A 20000-nucleotide genomic window follows, 5' to 3' on the forward strand; every position below is an offset into this window, starting at 1 on the left:
AACCACTTTGTTATGTGACTCCAAGGCTCGTTCTGCTTTCCATCTCTTTAGGTACAAGATATCTGGTTCCTTGAATCTCAAATATCTTTCGATTTGATTGTTGATTGTCATGTTGATAAACATGCACTATAAATATAATGTTGAGTTGGAGAAAAGACTTAATTGTCCCCCACTCTAAACGACAGGAATGCTTTAGATGAACTAGTGAGGGGAGACTCTCATTATTCTTTGCCAAGGAAAAATGCTACATTTTCTCCATTGGTTCTTCCCTCATCCTTCCACTTTTCAAAATTATCATTGGATCTGTGGAGTCATATGGGTCCTACACATGAGCCCCACAAGATCCAATAGTAATTTTGAAAAATAGGAAAAAGGAACCAGGAAAGGAAATGATGTATAGCACATCTCCTTTGCTAACCTGTTTATTTACACTTGCCTGCATATATGCATCGGAAGCATGCTGCTTGAGGGCTTCACTCCTGGACTGCTCATTTTGTAGAAATCTAACCTACTCTACGATCTAATGATGTTTGAGTACAGGAAAAATATATAAGCGAAGCAACCACCCTAATGAGTCAAAAATATAGAAAGTTAATAAGATCTACTAGACAAAAGGAAGAGAAATTAGGAACAAAAGAAACTACTCAATCTAAAAGAGAAATCAAGGAGGAGGATTCGAGTTGAAACATATTATAGTCACGGTCTTCGAAAAGATGTCTATTTCTTTCTCTCCAAATGCACCACATAAGTTGGAATGACTTTCCATATGACCTCTTTGGATTGACTCCACCCATGGTCTTCCAACAATGAAGTAGCTCAAAGACCCACCAGCACCAGAGTCCAAATAAGGTAACAACCAAATAGCTCTGATGCATTAATATGAACTTTAAAGGACAATGCGTTGGGACACCGCATATCTATCACCCCATGATTAACAACAAAATCTGGCTCTATAAAATTGAAATGGCAAACAAGAAAGTGCAGCAAACACTTGATATAGATATATATACTGCTGAAGTTGGTGGTTATTCACCATTTGCTGATCTTAGAGTGGATGTTCTGCTTGCTGGGATTAGGATAATTCAGGGAATCCGGATGATTCTTTCTTTTCTAATTCACAATAAACAGTGCAGGTGGATTGTGAAACTGTTTTCATCCAAAAGCGAGTGTTGCCATGACAATGATGAACACAAGAAAAATTCAATAAGATTCAATTTATCTACAACAAAATCCAGGAAAAAATAAAAGAGAGCCTCAGAAACAGGTGAAAACTATTTTTTCCTTCAGACAAAAGTCTACTTGTCATGTACCAAAGTCACAGTAAGAATCTGATCTGCTCAACAGCAAACAAGGGGAGAGTTGGAGACATGAAACACACAGCATGAAGAATCAAATTGAGCAACAGAGTTCAATGATGTTTACACAACATAAGATTCAACATCACTTTGAATACGTGCCGTTCACTTGTCATTGTTTTCATTTTCTTGCAGCTCGGCTATGCCATAGTTGTTGGGGTATCATAACATCCTGTATGTAACAATCATAGTGTACACGTCTTCCGCTAATGAAGAAGCAGATATCAATCTAATCACTAAAAGAATAAAAAAATAGCAGCAACTGCAAAACCATGCAATGCCTCATCCCCCAGCTATTGCTGCACCAACATGAACACTATAACTGCTAGGATCCAAAGAACCATAGCTGGGCCCTTTCTACCGCCACCGCTTGGAATTACTGAAGGAAGTGAGCACTCCTCTCCATTGAAGTATACTTTAGTGGGAAAACCATCTCTATTAGGCACATTAATTCCAGGGGTCAATTTCTTGGTGAAGGAGATCACGGACTGTTGTTTCCCAGGCACCCTAGGATCCTTCTTGGGGTCAGCTCCATCAGTTTCAGCTACAAGATAGTTTATTCCTGTAAGACCCTGCATGAATACGGTATTGTTGACACCATTCAAGGCCAAGGTAGTTCCATTGAGTGAGTACATTGCTTGGAAACCAGGGGTTGCCTTGTCCAATTGTACTGCAGCAAACCAATCAGCAAAGGAAGTTTCATCCCAATTGAATATCGTGACCCTTGCGCTCCATCCATTACTGTAGTCTGTATACAAATGCCAGTTAATACTGACCCCACAGTTATCTCCACAGGGCATTGGGTTTGGCACCGGCAGATGCTTAAGTTGAGCCCAAGCTGTAGCCAAGCTAGTCCGATTTTCAAAAGGAACAAGAAGTGCATTTGATGGAAGAAGCATAGCCGGATCTGTCGTACTACAGGTCTGAGCAGTGTTACTAGGGCACCCACATGCACAAGTTTTGCATGGAATGACAGACTCATTGTAGTAAGCAGAAAATGAGACGCAGCATTTGGGGCTTTCTCCCTTGGGATGTGTTATATTGCAGACTACCTGCCAGCTAGCAATTGCAGTTGTATTCGATGGTAAGCCAGATGGATCTGAGAATTCACTAGGACTCACCCGCACTGGCTGGCCGCATTGATAATTAGGGTTAAGTGTACCATTGATCTTCCAATTCACCGGCGGAGTAAGCAGAGACCGGTTGAGATCTGGTGGCATTTTATACACTTGAATCAGAAATGCTGAAATCGACTTGCTTGGGTCCATCTCTTGTGGCAAGATTGTACCATTTCGGCAACAATAGGGGATCTGCCCATAAGTTGTGTCATTGTACTTTGTCGGAGGCAGGTCAATTATGGTGGGTGTTGTTTCACAATTTAATACTTTGGAGAAGTCCATATCCTGGTAGTATGTACCTTGTGGGCCAAATATGCATTCAGAAAAATCAACAACAGATGGATATGCTCCTTTCATTGCAAAGATAAATTCATTGTTCGTCCATTCCCAGCTCAATTTCCAGTTATCAAGACGGCCAAGAGGATTATGGTTAGCAATTGTGACCTTTGCCCAGTAATTCGACTCATATGTTTGGGTAACATCATACATTATTGTAAGGTCACCACTCTGGCGAGGCAGGAACCCATCATCCAATGTGATGTTTGATTTAAAGTTTGGATCTTGTGTGCAACAGACTGCTGTCCCATTCCCTGAGAAACCACCATTCATGCTCATGAACACATTCTATTCAAGTTCAAATCCCAATTCATCACAAAAACCAAACAAATATATCAAACATAATAATAATAAATGTGCCTACAACAAGAAAGAAATAGCTAAATAATGGATTTTAGAGGAAGAACTTTCTTTCAGGCTCCATTTCATTTTCTATCACAATCATGACTCTTTCTCTATGGTAGTTATGAACCCAACAGGTCTTTCCTCATGAAAGAGGCACGCAAAGATTTATCAGACAAGTCAACAAAATGAGGCAAACACTCTAAAATACAGTTTGTCTCGCACAAGTTTTGAAATGGTCCACTTCAAAATAGTAGGAAATGCTGACAAAGTCTTGATCCAATTCTCTTAACAAAACAACACAACTAACACCAATAAAGTGTTTTGCATATTACTGATGGTTTTTCTCTTTTCGTCTTTGCCCCAGTGGACAATTATTTAGTGAAACAACCAAATCTGAGGGCACACCACCATCCTATTCTGTCGTGGACAAATGAGATGGTTCAGGTTTTAAGAACTAAAACTCGAAGTTATACTAGAAAATGTAGACCCTCCTGATCCGCTGAATATAACCCAGATCACAAATCTACTGGAAAAACCACTACTACAGTCTACATCTCAAAACAATCTAATCTCCCATATAACATAATATCCAACAAAATTCAAAAAAACAAAAAACAAAAACAAAAACGAAGAGCATCACCAAATATCCATTTCAAAAATCCACGAAACGAAATCAAAACAAAGAAAATCTTACCTGAAGCAGTTAATTTATCGCAAATCCACCCATCATTGACCAGCGAGATGTTCGTTGGCAACGGAACTTCAGGGGGAGCCACACCGAACTGTGTCCCCACCAGGTTGACCTGGACCTGCATCTGGGTCAGGTCTCCGGCAGTCTCCACTGCTGTCTTGAGGTCCGTCACAGGGGACCCGGCGAAAATCGTGCCGTTCCCCACTCCGGCCGGCAGTTTGGTCCCGTCAGCAAGCACGGCGTTGGGCGCCGAGACCAAGTACTCGTCGTGCTGAAACCCCACGAAGACCATCCACGACTTGAGCTCCACAAGGCCGTTGTTGAGCACCGTGAGGACGGACTCGAACCGGTACGGTTGGTGAGTCGGGTCGGACTTCAGAGTGGGCGTGAGCTCCTTTCCGCCCGTGTAGGCGTATGACACGTATATCCCGTTGCAAGTGGCGTTTCCCGCCGTAGCAGATGACGGCGGCGACTGAGAGATCGAGAAGGGCAAAATAGTAAAAATGACGAAAACGGCGACGCAGTGGGGGTGGAAATGGAAGAAGGCCATGGTTTTGGGTCTGGGATTTTGAACTCGTTTGAATGGAACAAAGCAGAGAGAGACGGAGATGTAGAGAGAATTGAGAGGCGCTTTTGGAGAAATAGAGAGCGGAAACGCGTACAGCTTTGAGGGAGCTGGTGATTTGAAAGAGTGTTTCTTTTTCTTTTTTATTTCCAGATTTGTTTATTTGATTTTGGAAAATATTATATTATATTATTGTGCCGTCTTGGAGTCGTTCAACGGAGTTTGGTTTTGGTTGTAAGAAAGCTTCAAAGAAAATGGTTAAAACGAGACGGCGATGTGAAGAGAAAAAACAAATGGTTAATGGTTTGAATGTGAAACGGCGTTGTCAAGAATAGTTCCTTTTCTTTAATTTGAATTTGTAGAAGCGTCCCGTTGGCTTCCCGGAGGTGCTTTTCCTGGGGGATACCGGATACAGTCAAACACAACGCATGTTGTGTTTTTGGGCCTTCTAATCATGTCATGCCACGTGGATATTTTGACTTAAAAAAAAAAGAACTACACTTGTCCCTCAATTTATCACATCATCCACAATGTTTTTCCTTTTAATCTTTCAATTTAGTAAACGAAAAATGTTTAGAAACAACACTTTTAACATTATTTTTAGTTAATATAGCCTAATGATTTACCATTAGGGTTGCAAATGTCCTTATTTGCCTCCAAAAAACAAAAATATCATTAAAAATTCAAAAAATAAATGTAAAATCAGACCAAGTGATTTTATTGAGTTGCAAATAGCTCTCTAATGTATAAAAAGGGACTAGAAACTTCCTAGGGTAAGCAAAACACATAAATAGGCACATAGACGTGGATTCAATTAGCAAATTGGATGCAATCTACTAATGTGTCATGTCAACAACAATAATATTGTAACACGTGTCTTTTAGTGTGTATATATATATATATATATATATATATATATATAACAAATGGAAAAAGTAGAAAAATAATTAATAACAATAATGGGATGGTTTCACCACCCTCTAGCCAGCAGTCGTCTAACCAAATTGAAATATTACTAGAAACATAACAGCAAATGTGATAGATTGAAAAGAGTAAATGTAGTTTCCCCTAGCTTCTGCATATTTCCATGTGGAAGATAATTTATTATTGATTTAACCGAAAAGTTAAGTGTATTAGTTTGGAGTTAATATTAATTAAAACAAAATCAGGGTTAATGTGATTATAAGCTTAACTTATGGTTTTGTAGTAATACTAACTCTTGTCACAACCAAGAGTAAGTGTTCATAATTATAGGAGTGTATTGTATCATACAAGTTACATGATCTTAAGAAAAAAAAAAATTAACCAATAACAAGTATAAATTTAATCATATAATTAATATTATAATATTTGTACTCGCATGCCAACCTAAAATTCCTTAATAAGTGAAATCTACATTATAGTGTTGTGGTTTAAATTTTAGACTATAATTTAAATTTGTTTAAAAAAAAAAGGAATTTTGATCATTTAATTAGTAATCTAATACGAAAACAAGATTTGGATGCAAGATACTCGGATGGGCAATTCTATTAATGATTCTTTCATTACCTCAAAACCTATGTGAGGTGGTTCTCCGAATCAAAAAAACTAATCCCTATACACCAAATGTTATACACTAAACAATATTTAATATTTAAAAAGTAATTAATAATCGGCCTTCAATTATTATTCTTTTATGCATATATAAGACATTTTTCTAGAGAGAGACTATGCCTTCTCTCTTGAATTCCTCTCTTTCTTCTAGACAACACCAAGAAGAATTTCAAAAGACGGGAAGATCTAGATTTAGATATTTCATTATCCCCTTTCACGGTAGCAATAATCGGTGTCTTCTCTGTAAGTTTCACTGGTCTCCATTTTTGGTGAGTTGTTTTAGATCTAGTTTGTAGGTGTAATACCCCAGCCCCATATTAGGAAGTTGAGAAGAAGCCCACATAGAGTGGGTGGTTTATAAAGATAGTTATGGATGCTAAGTCCCACATTTACCTAGTTACTAGGTGAAACTAAGCTTTATAATGAAGTTATTTATAAAGATAATCATGGGTGCTAAGTTACACATTTACCTTGTTATTAGGTGAAACTGAGCTTTATAATGAATTATAGGAAAACTCCAAATGGACTAGTCCTTTTGGAGTAATAGCACAGATGTGACTAGCGTTTTTCCCTAAGTCGTTACAGTAGATCTAGATCCAAATCTTTTCTCTTCAACCTACCTTAGATCTAATCGTCTTCTTCGGTCAAGGCGTGTCTTCCGAAGGGATGTCTACGATGTCATGTTCCTCCGCTACTGCTTGTGGGATTTTTGTTTTTTGTTTTTTTTTAGGGTTAAATACCTCAAACCCCCTAAGGTTTAACAACTTTATTTTTCCCCCCCTAGGGTTTTACTTTTATCACAGGACCCCCCTGGGGTTTTGATAAAATACCAATTTAGTCTATCCGTTAGTTGACCGTTAGTTGACCATTAAGACTGACACGTGGACCAATCAAATGTTGACACGTGGCACCTATTTAATTTTTTTAAAAAAAAATTAACAAAAAAAAATGTATATTTTTTTAAAAAAACAAAAAAAAAAGAAAAAAGAAAAAGAAAAGGAAAAAACTGGGGGTGGCTCGCAAATGGCCAAGAGCCACCCCCAGTTTTTTCCTTTTCTTTTTCTTTTTTTTTTTTTTTAATTTTTTAATTTTATTTTTAAAAAAAATACATTTTTTTTGTTAATTTAAAAAAAAAAATTAAATAGGTGCCACGTGTCAATATCTTATTGGTCCACGTGTCAGTCTTAACGGTCAACTAACGGATGGACTAAATTGGTCTTTATCAAAACCTCAGGAGTGTCCTGTGATAAAAGTGAAACCCCAGGGGGGAAAAAATAAAGTTGCTAAACCCTAGGGGGGTTTAATATTCGCTGCACAATAATGGGATACCAAATTTGGTATCTAATTAAATGAGCAATCGAGAAAAAAATAGTTTGTGATCGAGGAGAAAAAAATAATAATATAATAATAATAATAATAAAAGAAATTCCCTAACGTTCCATTTTTGGCGCGTCAGGAATTCCTGACGTGCCAAAAACGGCACGTCGGTAATTCCTGGCGTGCCATTTTTGGCACGCCAGGAATTTCTTTTATATTTTTTATAATTTATATATTTTATATATTTTATGTTTTTTGCAAAAATAAATTGAATAGTGTAAATAATTTAATGTGAACGAAAAATGCATCCACTGAATAAGTACGATCGAGGTGGTTAAATTAAACCACACTAATGATCACTAAATTCTTAAGAATTTAGTAACGTGCATGCGGTTCAAACCTAAAGGATATGTAACATTTTCCTCATTTATTTGGAATCTCCTTAAAATAATAAAATTAACATTATTCATATTGAAGTTTTGACATACATAGATGTGTATATATATAGGAAAAATATATGAAGTTGTCATCGTTTCCGTTGTATATATAACTGTTTCTACGTTGTACACTAAAACAGCTTTATAAAATGGTCCGATTGATTGACAAGATCGAAATGAAGATGATCAAGACAAGAATTAAGAAGAAAGCCTAGCTATTTGGATGCAACGACAAGTTCATCATTTCCTGTTTGTTTGTTTTATCTTCAATTAAATAGTGTTTTTCCGTGAGAAAAAAAGACATAGCAGAGATAATTAGATTTTAATTTCTATACTAAGCGAATGAAGAATAATAAATCAAAGTCAAGAGCAGCATTAATATTTTTATTTAATTAATAAAGATCTAGAAAGATTTTGAGTATCATTTTCATTTAAAATCGTTCCTAATAAAAAACAAAAGTTAGATGAAATATATTATAAACATGATATTAAACAAAAAAAAAATAATAATAATAAGAAATTGCTGACGTGTCAAAGTGACACGTCAGGAATTTTCTGACATGTCAAAGTGACACGTCAGAATTTTCTGACGTGTCGGACCTTGACACGTCAGAAAATTATAAAATTAAAAGTTATTTAAATAAATTTTTAAAAAATTAAATTGAATGAAAATATACTGACGTGTCAAAAGGTCACACGTCAGTATTTACTGACGTGTTAAATATAACACGTCAGTAAATCCTGACGTGTGACTTTTGACATGTCAGTAAAAAATTTGTTGATGTGCCAATTTTAGCACTTCAGTATTTATTGACGTGGCAAAAAAATGACACTGTTTGCCACGTCAGAAAATGACCGGTTTTTGTAGTGTATCAGAACAACACTTATCATAAGGAATTAAGCATGTGCCTTCATTAGTGTAAGGCAAATGTTTTTAATTCTTTAATACTGTAAATCGAAAATCAATAATGCTTTACAGCATTTCTTTTTTTATTTTGGTCGAACTCTTTCTAGTTGTTTCTCCAACTAGAAAGAGCAATCATGTTTGTTTTGGTTTTATTTTTGAGATATAAGATGCTCACATATCTTTATTTCCTTTTCAGAACAATTTCAAGCCTCATCCACCAGGATACTACTCGATAGCATCACAAAAGAATCTAACCAATCTCCTTGAGCATTCCAAAGTCTATCAACTTTCGCTAAAGCAACAGCTACATCACTTGCTGAGGATGAATGAGATTTTATCTCAAGAGTTATTTTCTAGAATTTTTAGTTTATCATAACGGAAAACATATTTTCTTTTCTAAGGTTATCGAGCCAAGTCTACTTAGGCAGAGTTAGAATTGTTCTAACTTTTGTATAGTTAAGTTTATTATCTTCTTGTAACTTTGTAATTATCATATAACTTGTATTCTTTATATATTGAAATGAATACATTGACTGAAATGATTCCATCAATTTCAAATATATTTTATTTTCTTTCGCATATTAATCCAAGAAAATTGTTTTATGTTTTTTTACTTGTCAAGGCATTAAGGGAAAGTGGACGTTGATGGTTGACCATCAGCGTCCACTTTTGTGTTGACACTGATGGTCCAACATCAGCATCCACTTTTGTGTAGAAGTTATAATTGAGATCTTTATCGTTTATTGAAAATATTATTAGAGTCCATATTTGTTGACGTTGTTGGATCATTATCAGCTTCGACTTTGGGAGTCGACGCTGATGAGCTTCAGTTGACCATTAGCATCGGACCAATTCGACGTTACCAAAGAAACGACATGTCACATGTCGCCGCTGTTGATCAATAGCGTCCACAATTGCACTTTTAACGTTCAAAAAAAGGCGACGCTAAAAGTCAATTTTTTTGTAGTGCTGTAAACGGAATGGCCACATTGCAAAACAAAAAAGATTTGTAGGAGACATTGTCAATTTTTAAAAATTGGAAGTAGAATAAAAAGATGAACAACTTCGGGTAGTAAACTATAATTTCCCCTTTTTTCTTCTCATATCTGGTTTGAGGAAAATGAAAGAAAATTGAGGGCAAACGTAATTGAATCTAATACACTTGCTAAGAAAATTCGAAATGCATGCATTTGTAAAATAAGCGAGGAGTAATATTTTTTGTCCAAAAGAAATTAATAAAATGACTCATTTTGCATGCATATAATTTCTAGAATTTCTTAACTTGAATTTACACCCATTTATTAACGTGATAAATATAAACAATATTTTGCTGAGTTGAATTTTGAATTTCTGATGGACTTAGATAAAAATAAAATAAAAGATAAAAAAAAAAATTTAACAAAAAAAAAGTAGAAAATTAAATAATTTTTTACCCAATACTCTCTTATAATTTCGTAAACAATTAAAGCTTCCTATTGTATCCAGTACAACTTATTAACCAGTACAAGCCAAAGAGATCCAAATGTAAATGAATACAACAATTCAATGTACATATGGCAGTGTCTTTATTAATTAATATGAAACTTACTAAGTAATGAACATACACCTAAATATTTTTCAACGCTATCCACTCAAAAACTATAGGACCTTTTTTTTTTTTTTTTTTTCTTTATTCTATTAAATAACATCTAAAACATTCTTTTTTCCTTTTTTTCTATTAAAAAAAAAAAAAAAAACTGTCAATTCAAACAGAATTTACACACTCAGAAAGGAGGTTATTCATAATGGGACGTGCCTTACACATGACCTCCAGTGCTACAGCTTTGGGCATGGTGACTCCATTGCCTTCAGTCATGTCTACTTCTTCCTCGCCAACCCTCTTCCACTCAAAACACTGAATCAATGACCCCAAAGCCAACCTCACTATCCGTTGGGCAAGTCCTGCCCCAGGACATGCCCTCCTCCCCAACCCAAATGGCATCAACTTGTGCAAATCAGCCTCACCACACTCAAATCTCTCAGGTTTAAAATTGGTTGCGTCATCCCATACTTTGGGGTCTCTATGTATAGCCCATGTATTCACCAATAACATCGTGTTACGTGGAACATTATATCCTCCCACTGTGCAATCATCGGAGGACATGTGGGGTAATAGCAGTGGGGCTGCCGGGTACAATCGAAGGGTCTCTGAGATTATACTTTGAAGGTAATGTAATTTAGACACATCTGGTTCTTCCAACAAATTCTTCTTCCCAACTTGACTGTCCAACTCAACTCTGGCCTTCTTCAATACGTCAGGATGGTTAAGCAGATTGGACATGGCCCACTCTAATGTCACTGCTGATGTGTCTGTCCCGGCAAGTAGCAAGGCCTACTCAATATCAATTAATTAGTACAAGAGTTTGAAAGGAAAAAATGCATTGATTATTGGGGGTACGCAGAATTTAGCAAGATTTTATGACAACTGACAAGTTGTAAACTTGTAAAAGACTTCATAAGATGTTGAACTCATTCAATGTCACTGTGGACGCTCTAAAGTAGCTCGGCATGTACACTAGTTAGTTGCCACGTTTCCCACTAGCGATTGGGATGACGGGCTTTATCTATTTTTAGCTCCTTATCCATTTTCTGATAGTCCTATATCTATTTTAATTGTCGACTTGTTATACTATAATAATAATAATAATAGAAAAGAAATCTAAAAAAGGAAAATATTTAGATATATTACAACTTTTAGTAGAAAGTTATTTATAGATTGATTTTTTGTCATTTATAATAATTAAAAGAACTAATAAATTAAACAAAACTATTAATAATAAACTGTGACATTAATATACAAAAAAAATGGTAATAACCTTGACACTAGTTATCTTGGAAGACTTACCATAATAAGGCCTTTGATAATCTGGTCCGTATAGTATTCTGGCTGTGATTTCTGCAAAGAAAGCAGATGGTGGATCATAGTGTTTCCCTCTTCGTTACCCTTCTTCTCGTCAATAAGGCCTTGCATGAAGGCATCCGTCCTCTTGCCAAGCCTCATCAGCCTCTTCTCTAAACTACCGTAACCAATCCACCGCAACATGGGCACGAATTCGTGAGCATTCGACGCCCCTCCATTCTGGGTAATCTCTCTCATTATCTCCCTAAACTGCCTTGCCTCTTCCTCGTTCTTCACGTCCTCCCCGTACCCGTAGTACCGCTTCCCCGCCACCATTCTCATTATGATGTTAAAGGTGAGGTCCAAGAACATTGATTTCAGCTCCACCTTGGTGAAATCTTGGGACGAGTTCTGTCCCAGTTTTTGGAGCAAGCGCTTGATCTCGTCCCTTCGGATGCCCAGGAACATGTTGAGGCGGGTGGTTGAGAAGATCTCGAGTGCGATGATGCGGCGGAGGTTGCGCCAGTGGTCGCCGTAGGGGGCTGAAATCACGCTGGTCTGGTTGTAGCTGAGGTGCTTGGCCCCTAGGGAGGAAGGACGGTTGGCTAAGACGATGTCGTTTTTGGTGAAGCATTCTTCGACTGCGGATGGGGAAGATACGATAACCACCAGTTGGGAACCAAATCGGAGGGAGAAAATCTGGCCGTATTTTTGCGAGAGGCTGTGGAAAGTCCGGTGGATGGGCTTTTTGACGAGATGAAGATGACCCAGAATTGGGAGAGAAGGTGGGCTGGGAGGGAGGTGTTTGGGTGTTGTTGTTTGAAGGTGGATTATGAGCTTGAAAGCAACAGCGACGACGAGAAGAGAGAGGGATGTGTATAACAACAACATGTCTTTTGTGAAAATATCTGTGAAGAAGATGTGGTGTATATGTGGGATATGTGGGATAAGGGGCCTTGCAGGCAGCTCTATATATATGGAGAGAAATCCATCCTTTGACGTAACAGCTTATATCATATGTCATGTAGACTTGTATTTGATTCCTCATCTAAAAAGGGCAACTGGCTTTTCCATATAGACTAGTATTACTTCCCTTCTTTTTCTTTCTTGGTCCAATGGACATCGTCTTTGCATTCCATACAGTGGCGAAGCCAGATATTTTAAATTGGGGGTGGCGTAAAATTTTTTTGGTGTCCTAAAAATTTTCTCTACCTTAAAAAATTTAGTAAATCACACAATATATGCATCACAAAAACATATTTATAAAAGTTCATAAATATATGCTTAAATTGATATATTAGAAATGTAACATATTGGCACTATATAAAAAAGACAAAAACACCAACAAAAAAAAAAAGTGTCTAGAAATGCACTTTACAGTGTCTTAGAAGTACAAAATCATCGAGTATCGAATCTAAAACAAAAAATCCATTCCGATTCAGATGCCTATGGGTTTTTCCATTTCTGGATAATCAGACTCCATAGATACATACATATATGTTTACTGACTTTTATTCAATTTTCTAGGCAACCAATGTCCAATCAAAAGATAATTAAACGAAAACAACAAAAAAATTACAAATAGAAAAGATAAATATGTGAGAATTAATAATCAGAGAGATCATATCAAAACCTAATTTGGCAGCTGCATCATCGAGTTCAATTGTTCGCACCACACGCCCAGTGCATCACACAACCTCAAGAAACTGATAAAATAAATCGAAAAATTCAAAATTAAAACTAGGTAAAAGAAAGAAACTAAAACAAAAATCTAACATAAAAGCGACCGAGAGTCAAAGAGGAGGAGTTACTTTGCTTGGTGATGATGATGGTGGCGTCTAGACATGATATGGGACAAAAGATCCTCAACCCCACTTTGCTTTACAACCTTATTGAAGACAACAAGGTAGAAATTGTGTTGAGAAGTAATGGTAGTAGTAGTAATATTGGGGGTGTGTCTTGGGTAGGTAGAAAGATTTTTTTTTTTTTTTTTATTTTGCAGTGGGAAAAAAAAAATTTAAATCTTTGTGCCGTGGCACCCCCAAAAAGTGTTGTGGCTCCGCCACTGATTCCATATGTGAGGTCCAATAAATTAAAAATAATTTATTAGAAATGTCACTTTATGACCCCAGAGACAATTAGGATTTTTCACGAGCTAAAGTATGAATAAAAAGTCAAATCTAATTCTAAATGGGATTAGCCCTAATTTTTAAGCATAAAAATACATATATATTAACTTAATAAAAAGAAAATTTGAAAATACAAGTTTTGTATCATGGTAATTATAGATGTAAATTAAAATGGTTATACAGAAAGAATAGTCTTTGTAAATTAAAGAATATACAGAAAATAAAAAAAAATAAAGTGCATATGAGTAAGAGATGGCTTGAATTAGAGATGGCAATTGCGGAATTATCACGTCATTCACATGAGACAATATGCTCTTTCCTCATCCAATGCATGTCTATGTTTTACAATGGAGATAAGGATTCAAAATAATAATCTCTTTGTAAGGAGACCGGTAAAATAATAACTGCGGAGAAAAGTTTAGAAACTCATAAAGAGGACCACATCTTATTCAATTAAAAATCTCTTTGGAACCTTCTATTTTTCTATCTATTTTTTCCACTAAAATCTCATTCAAAAATTGAATTCTTTTCCAGTTTTATAACCTTCTATTGCCTTGAATATGATTCAAGCCCACTACAAGCAATATGGTCTTTAGCGACTAAACAAATAGCGGCGACTTTTTGGTCGCCGCTATTGAGGGGTCATTAGTGGCGACTTAAAAAAATCGCCGTTAATGACGCATTATTAGCGGCGACTTTTAAGTCATCGCTAATAGTGGACGCTTAAAACAAAAGAAAATATTATTTAGCAACAACAACAATAGCGGGGACTAAAAGTCGCCGCTATTAAGCATCATTAGCTGCGACTCAAAGGGGTCACCGCTATTAAACATCAATAGCGGCGACTCCTGTCGCCGCTAATAATACCCCAAACAGCGGCGACCTCAGAGTCGCTGCTATTGACATGAGAAAAAATTAAAAAAACATAAAAAAACTCATTAACGGCGACCATAAAGTCACCGCTACTGATGATCAACAGCGGCGACTCCTAAGAGTCGTCGTTGATGAGTGGTCAATAGCGGCGACTTTAGGGTCTCTGCTATTGACAAGAGAAAAAATAATAAAAAAAATTAAAAAACTCATTAGCGGCAACCATAAAGTCACCGCTAATGAGTGTCAACAGCACCGACTCTCATGAGAGTCGCCGCTGATGAGTGGTCAATAGCAGCGACCTTAAAGTCACCGCTATTGACCCTTGAAAAAAAAAAAACAAAAATTAAAAAAATAAATAAATATTGGGGCGATGCTATTGACCCTACATATATAATAGAAAAAATTTATTTCCCAAAAATTCACCTTCATAATATGTCATTATTTCTTTCATATTAATTATTGCTGAATTTTTTCTATTTTTCTATTCTTATTTTATATAAAAAATAAATATTTATTTTTTTCTTTTAAATAGAACAAATTTTCCTATTAAATTAAAACGCTTAGAAAAATTAATTTTTTTTTATATTATTATTGAAGTTTTCTATTTCTTATTCTTATTTAAATGTTTGATTGATCGTGATAAGATCAAATGTTCAATCAAACATTCAATCGATCCTAGTGAATTAGTTCGATTGATCGTTATAGGATCAAATGTTCGATCAAACATCCAATCAATTCTAATGAATTAGTTTGATTGAACGTGATAGGATCAAACATCTGATCGATCCTAATGAATTAGTTTGATTGATCATGATAGATCAAACATCTGATCAATCCTGGTGAATTGGTTCGATGGATCAAGATAGGATCAAATGATCGATCGAACATCCGATGGATCCTACTGAATTAATTCGATTGATCGTGATAGGATCAAATTATCGATTAAAGATCCGATCGATCCTACTGAATTAATTTGATTGATCGTGATAAGATCAAATGATTGATCAAACATTTGATCGATCCTAATGAATTAGTTCGATTGAGATAGATCCTAATTAATTAGTTCGATTGATCATGATAAGATCAAATGATCGATCAAATATCCGATCGATCCTAATGAATTAGTTCGATTGATCGTGATACGATCAAATGTTCTATCAAACATCCGATCGATCCTAGTGAATTAGTTCGATTGATCATGATAGAATCAAATGTCCAATTGATCCTATTGAATTAATTCGATTGATCGTGATAGGATCAAATTATCGATCAAACATCCGATCGATCCTACTGAATTAATTTGATTGATCGTGATAGGATCAAATGATCGATCGAACATTGATCGCTCCTAATGAATTAGTTAGATTGATCGTGATAGGATCAAATGATCGATCAAACATCTGATTGAATTCTCCGATTGATCCTAGTGAATTAGTTTGATTGATCATGATAGGATCAAACGATCGATCAAATATCTGATCGATCCTAATGAATTAGTTCGATTGATAGTGATAGGATCAAATGTTCGATCAAACATCTAATCGATCCTAATGAATTAGTTCGATCGATTGTGATAAGATCAAATGATCGGTCAATCATCTGATCGATCATCATATCAATACTAGTGAATTGGTTCGATTGATCGTGATAGGATCAAATGATTGATTAACATCTTATCGATCTTAGTGAATTAATTCGATTGATCGTAATATGATAAAATGTTCGATCAATTTTTAAAAAATATTTTTAAAACTTGCACCAAAGTACTAGTGTGTTTGCTTTCAGAAAGTTGTTATAAAAAAGTTTTTTTTTTTTTTTTAAAAAAAAAAATTCATAAATTTGATCAAATTCTATATGATATATAGCTCTGTCTCCGGCCCACTTTTTGAGTCTTTAAGACACACACTGAGAGATTGAGAGAGAGGTGCGAATCGATCGCTACAATCACAAATCAAATTACTTCCCCGCAGGTACATCTCCGTTTCCCTCTAAGCTTTCTTTCTTCAATGCGTTTAAGATCCTCCGTTTCGGTTCCTTTTCTCTGCATTTCGTTCCTATTTTCTAGTGTTTCCGATACTGCAATCCGGCTTAATTTTCTTAATTTTGTGTATTACAAAGAAATAATATCAGACAAGAAGGTTCTCTAGGGCCCAAACTCAAACGGACCTGAATGTTGTTCTATTGTGTTTGATTCAATGGGGTTTTGAATGTTTAGAGAGATTGTTCTGTTCGGATTGTTTTTTGTTTTTGGGGTATGTGTGGGGGGAGGGGTTTGTATTGGATTGCTTCTCTTGTCCCTGAATGTTGTTCCATTGGGTTTTGCCCTTTTTTCTTTTTTTTTGGTTCAAATGGTTGAGATATATAATGAACAAGTTCGTGATCTTTTCAGGTGATGGTCCTCAAAAAAGATATCCTTTTTTTTTTTTTTTGTCTTTCATTTTTACTTTTCGATTTCATTCTTGATTGAAAGTTGAACTCCATCTGATCATTTAATTACGAGCAGTACTCGTCTTTTAGTGGAAAAGTTTTTGTTTGAGTTACACACTTGGGATTTGGAACACCACCCAACCGAATGGGTTAGCTGTCCCTGATGCAAGCATGCACCCTGTTGAATCAACCACAGATGTCTTGGAGTTGATGAATATTGGTTTGATGAATAGGGCAGTCGGTGCCACAGCCCTGACCGAAAGAAGTAGCAGATCCCGTAGGTTGTATTCTCAGTATTAACTTCTTCTGTCAACCACTTTACATGTTCGATTTTTCTTTTTCTTTTTTTATAATTTATTTGTGTGGGGGGAGGGGTTTGTATTGGATTTTGCTTCTCTTGTCCCTGAATGTTGTTCCATTGGGTTTTGCCCTTTTTTCTTTTTTTCTTTTTTTTGCGGGGGGAGTGGGGTGGGGGTTGCTTGTGTTGTCCCCGAATGTTGTTTACAGAATTGTGTTAGTTTGGGTTATTGATTGTTTCTGGATAAGGGCATTGGGGTTTTTTTTATTGGATTGTTTCTGTTGTCCCTTCGTAGGTTTTACCTAAATGGGTGCTTAATTTTTGAAAATGGCTGCAATTGTGTGAGCTTAAATGGGGTCTTTGATGGTTTAATGGCTTAATTGTGTATGCTTAGTTGGGATGCTTTGCATCATATCTGTATTGATATTGTATTGAAGCGAACTGTGCAGATTTGTCAACTTCCACTGCTTATTCCTGTGCATGATGATATAGTGGGTTAAACCAGGTGTGTAAAAAAACTAGGTGTAATGGTGTAAAATAAGCTAAAGTTAAGAGCTACAAGTGAGCAGATATTAAAAAAATTGTTATAATTGATGTTCCTAATTTTGTTCGCAAAAAAAGTAAATTACAAATTATTTCCATGTTTATGTTTAGTATCCGTCTTTAAGCTATTGCAGAAAGGATGCTTTTTCATGGTATTTTACTGTATGGGTTTTTGGGCTTTCTATTGTACTTTTTTGGGCTTTCGTTGTATTGTGATAAATTTAGATTGTGTTAATTGTTTTCTACTTGGAGTGATTAGTTTATCTTGAAAATTGACCTTTTGTTTTTATCTAAGTATTCTCTTCTTGGGTCGCTATCTTGGATCGATCATTTGAAATTTCATTTTATTTGGTAAACGATTGGTTTTTATTTTGAAATTACATTAATTTAGAATATTATTAATGGTTCTGTTGGGTTTTTTCTTTTATGGATCTTAGTGACTTCTTGTTGTTTTTATGCCACCACTATGCCTTGAATAATAATACTTGGCCGTACTTAAACTTTCTATTTATGTATTAATATGTTTTGAATGATATCTTTTCTGTTTAATGATTGAAGTACTCATTTTTTGATGATTTGGAGGGATTATTGTCAATACTGTCTAATTTGTACTACTATACTTTTCCATCTGTTTTGTTAATGCCAATTTTCTATCAAATTCGATGTATTTCGTCATAAATGGATGCTAATCTTTGTTTCAATCTCTATCAAATTTTTAAGAAGAAAAAATCATATCTCATCTGTGATTAAGGTTTATTTCATAATTTCAGGAATATACTAAACTATGATAGTATTCATAGAAGGTTTTATTGAACAATGAGTAGAAGAAATCTGAACCTCTTACCAAACAAAGAAAGAGGAAGAAAAAAACAAAAAAAAGGAGAAAAGAAAAGGAAAGTAGAACACCAAGTGTGTCTTGTTAGCAACAATAAGAATTCTATTTACATTCTTTAAAAGTGAATAAGAAGACATTAACCTTGACTTTATTCACCATTTGTTGAGATCAAATTCAAAGGAAAAATCCCTTTACCCAACTTCCCGGCCAAAGTAAATTAGGGTAAATCATTTTTTTTATAAGTAATCGAAATATCATTAAATGTTCATTGGTTATAACTTTGGGCCAACTTGAGGTTGAAAACATTCTTGCTTTCCACAAAATTATTCCTAATATTCTTTAAACAAGGATGAAAACAAATCTAAAATCACTTGTTCTTGCTTTCCAGAAGTCTAAGTCATGAAAACAAATCACTTGTTCTTGCTTCCCTCAATCTAAAATCTCAAGACTTACTTAGCAATGATCATAAGCTTATAGAAAGTGTTGGCCCAAGTAGCTTGTGTTTGACATGATCAAAATAGGAGAATCTCTAAAGTGGCAGAGCTCTCTTCCCTTCAATGGAAGCACTTGCGTTTCATGACTGTTTTTGGACATGACATCTTAGTAGTATAGATGTTGGTAAATAGTTCTAAGTTGAATAGTTCGATATTGGTTGTAAACAAGTTGAATAGTTCGATATTGGTCATAAACAGTTTCATGACTGACCCCATCAATAGCGGCGACATTTTGGTCGCCGCTATTTAAAAACATCAGTAGCGGCGACATTTTTGTCGCCGCTATTGATTATCATCAACAGCGACATATGGCCCATTTCAACTTTTTTTGCGGCAAGGAAAAAAAGGTTATTAGCGGCGACTCAAAGTTGCCGCTAATGATGGGTCATTAGCGGCGACCCCGAAGGTCGCCGCTATTGAGCATCAGTGTCGGATTAATACCGGCAACTAAGTAGTGGCCAAGGGTCGCCGAAGTACACTTAACTTTTGCTCGTCCTACACCCTAGTTTAGTGTAATTGAGCATTAGTGTCGGATTAAGGGAGAAAAATTTAACATTTTGCATTCTCATCAAATTCCCCCACACTTAACTTTTGCTCGTCCTCGGGCAAAACTCAAATTCACTTTTCCAAGTACACCAAGGTTGCAACGCCATCAACAAAGAACAACCAAGCTCTTCAAAACTCATAACATATCATGAACAAACATTCATAAACAACTTACAATTACTTAGTAAGCATTTTCACTCGAAGATGGAGTAAACTAAATAGGTAGACCCTCATGGAAATAAACACTCAACTCTCATGTGTTAGAAGGGTATGTGTTTTGCTCAAATTCATTCCAACAGAAATGATCTACCAT

The 20000-nt window shown here is 35.6% G+C and overlaps 2 protein-coding genes across 2 annotated transcripts; both read right to left on the minus strand.

Moving 5' to 3' along the window:
• Window positions 1-1156: 1156 nt before the first annotated feature.
• Window positions 1157-4529, minus strand: LOC132162548 (COBRA-like protein 7). The gene is made up of 2 exons (XM_059572793.1): window positions 3849-4529; window positions 1157-3063 (listed from the first exon to the last, which is right to left on the minus strand). The coding sequence occupies exons 1-2, from the start codon at window positions 4393-4395 to the stop codon at window positions 1649-1651; spliced, it is 1962 nt and encodes a 653-aa protein (XP_059428776.1). The 5' UTR covers window positions 4396-4529; the 3' UTR covers window positions 1157-1648.
• Window positions 4530-10210: 5681 nt separating this feature from the next.
• LOC132162557 (cytochrome P450 81E8-like) lies at window positions 10211-12473 on the minus strand. Its single transcript, XM_059572803.1, has 2 exons — window positions 11549-12473; window positions 10211-11035 (listed from the first exon to the last, which is right to left on the minus strand). Exons 1-2 carry the CDS (start codon window positions 12431-12433, stop codon window positions 10409-10411), a joined length of 1512 nt encoding a protein of 503 aa, XP_059428786.1. The 5' UTR covers window positions 12434-12473; the 3' UTR covers window positions 10211-10408.
• Window positions 12474-20000: the final 7527 nt, after the last annotated feature.

The sequence above is a fragment of the Corylus avellana genome, chromosome ca9 (genome assembly GCF_901000735.1).
Source record: "Corylus avellana chromosome ca9, CavTom2PMs-1.0".
NCBI classification, from domain to species: Eukaryota; Viridiplantae; Streptophyta; class Magnoliopsida; order Fagales; family Betulaceae; genus Corylus; species Corylus avellana.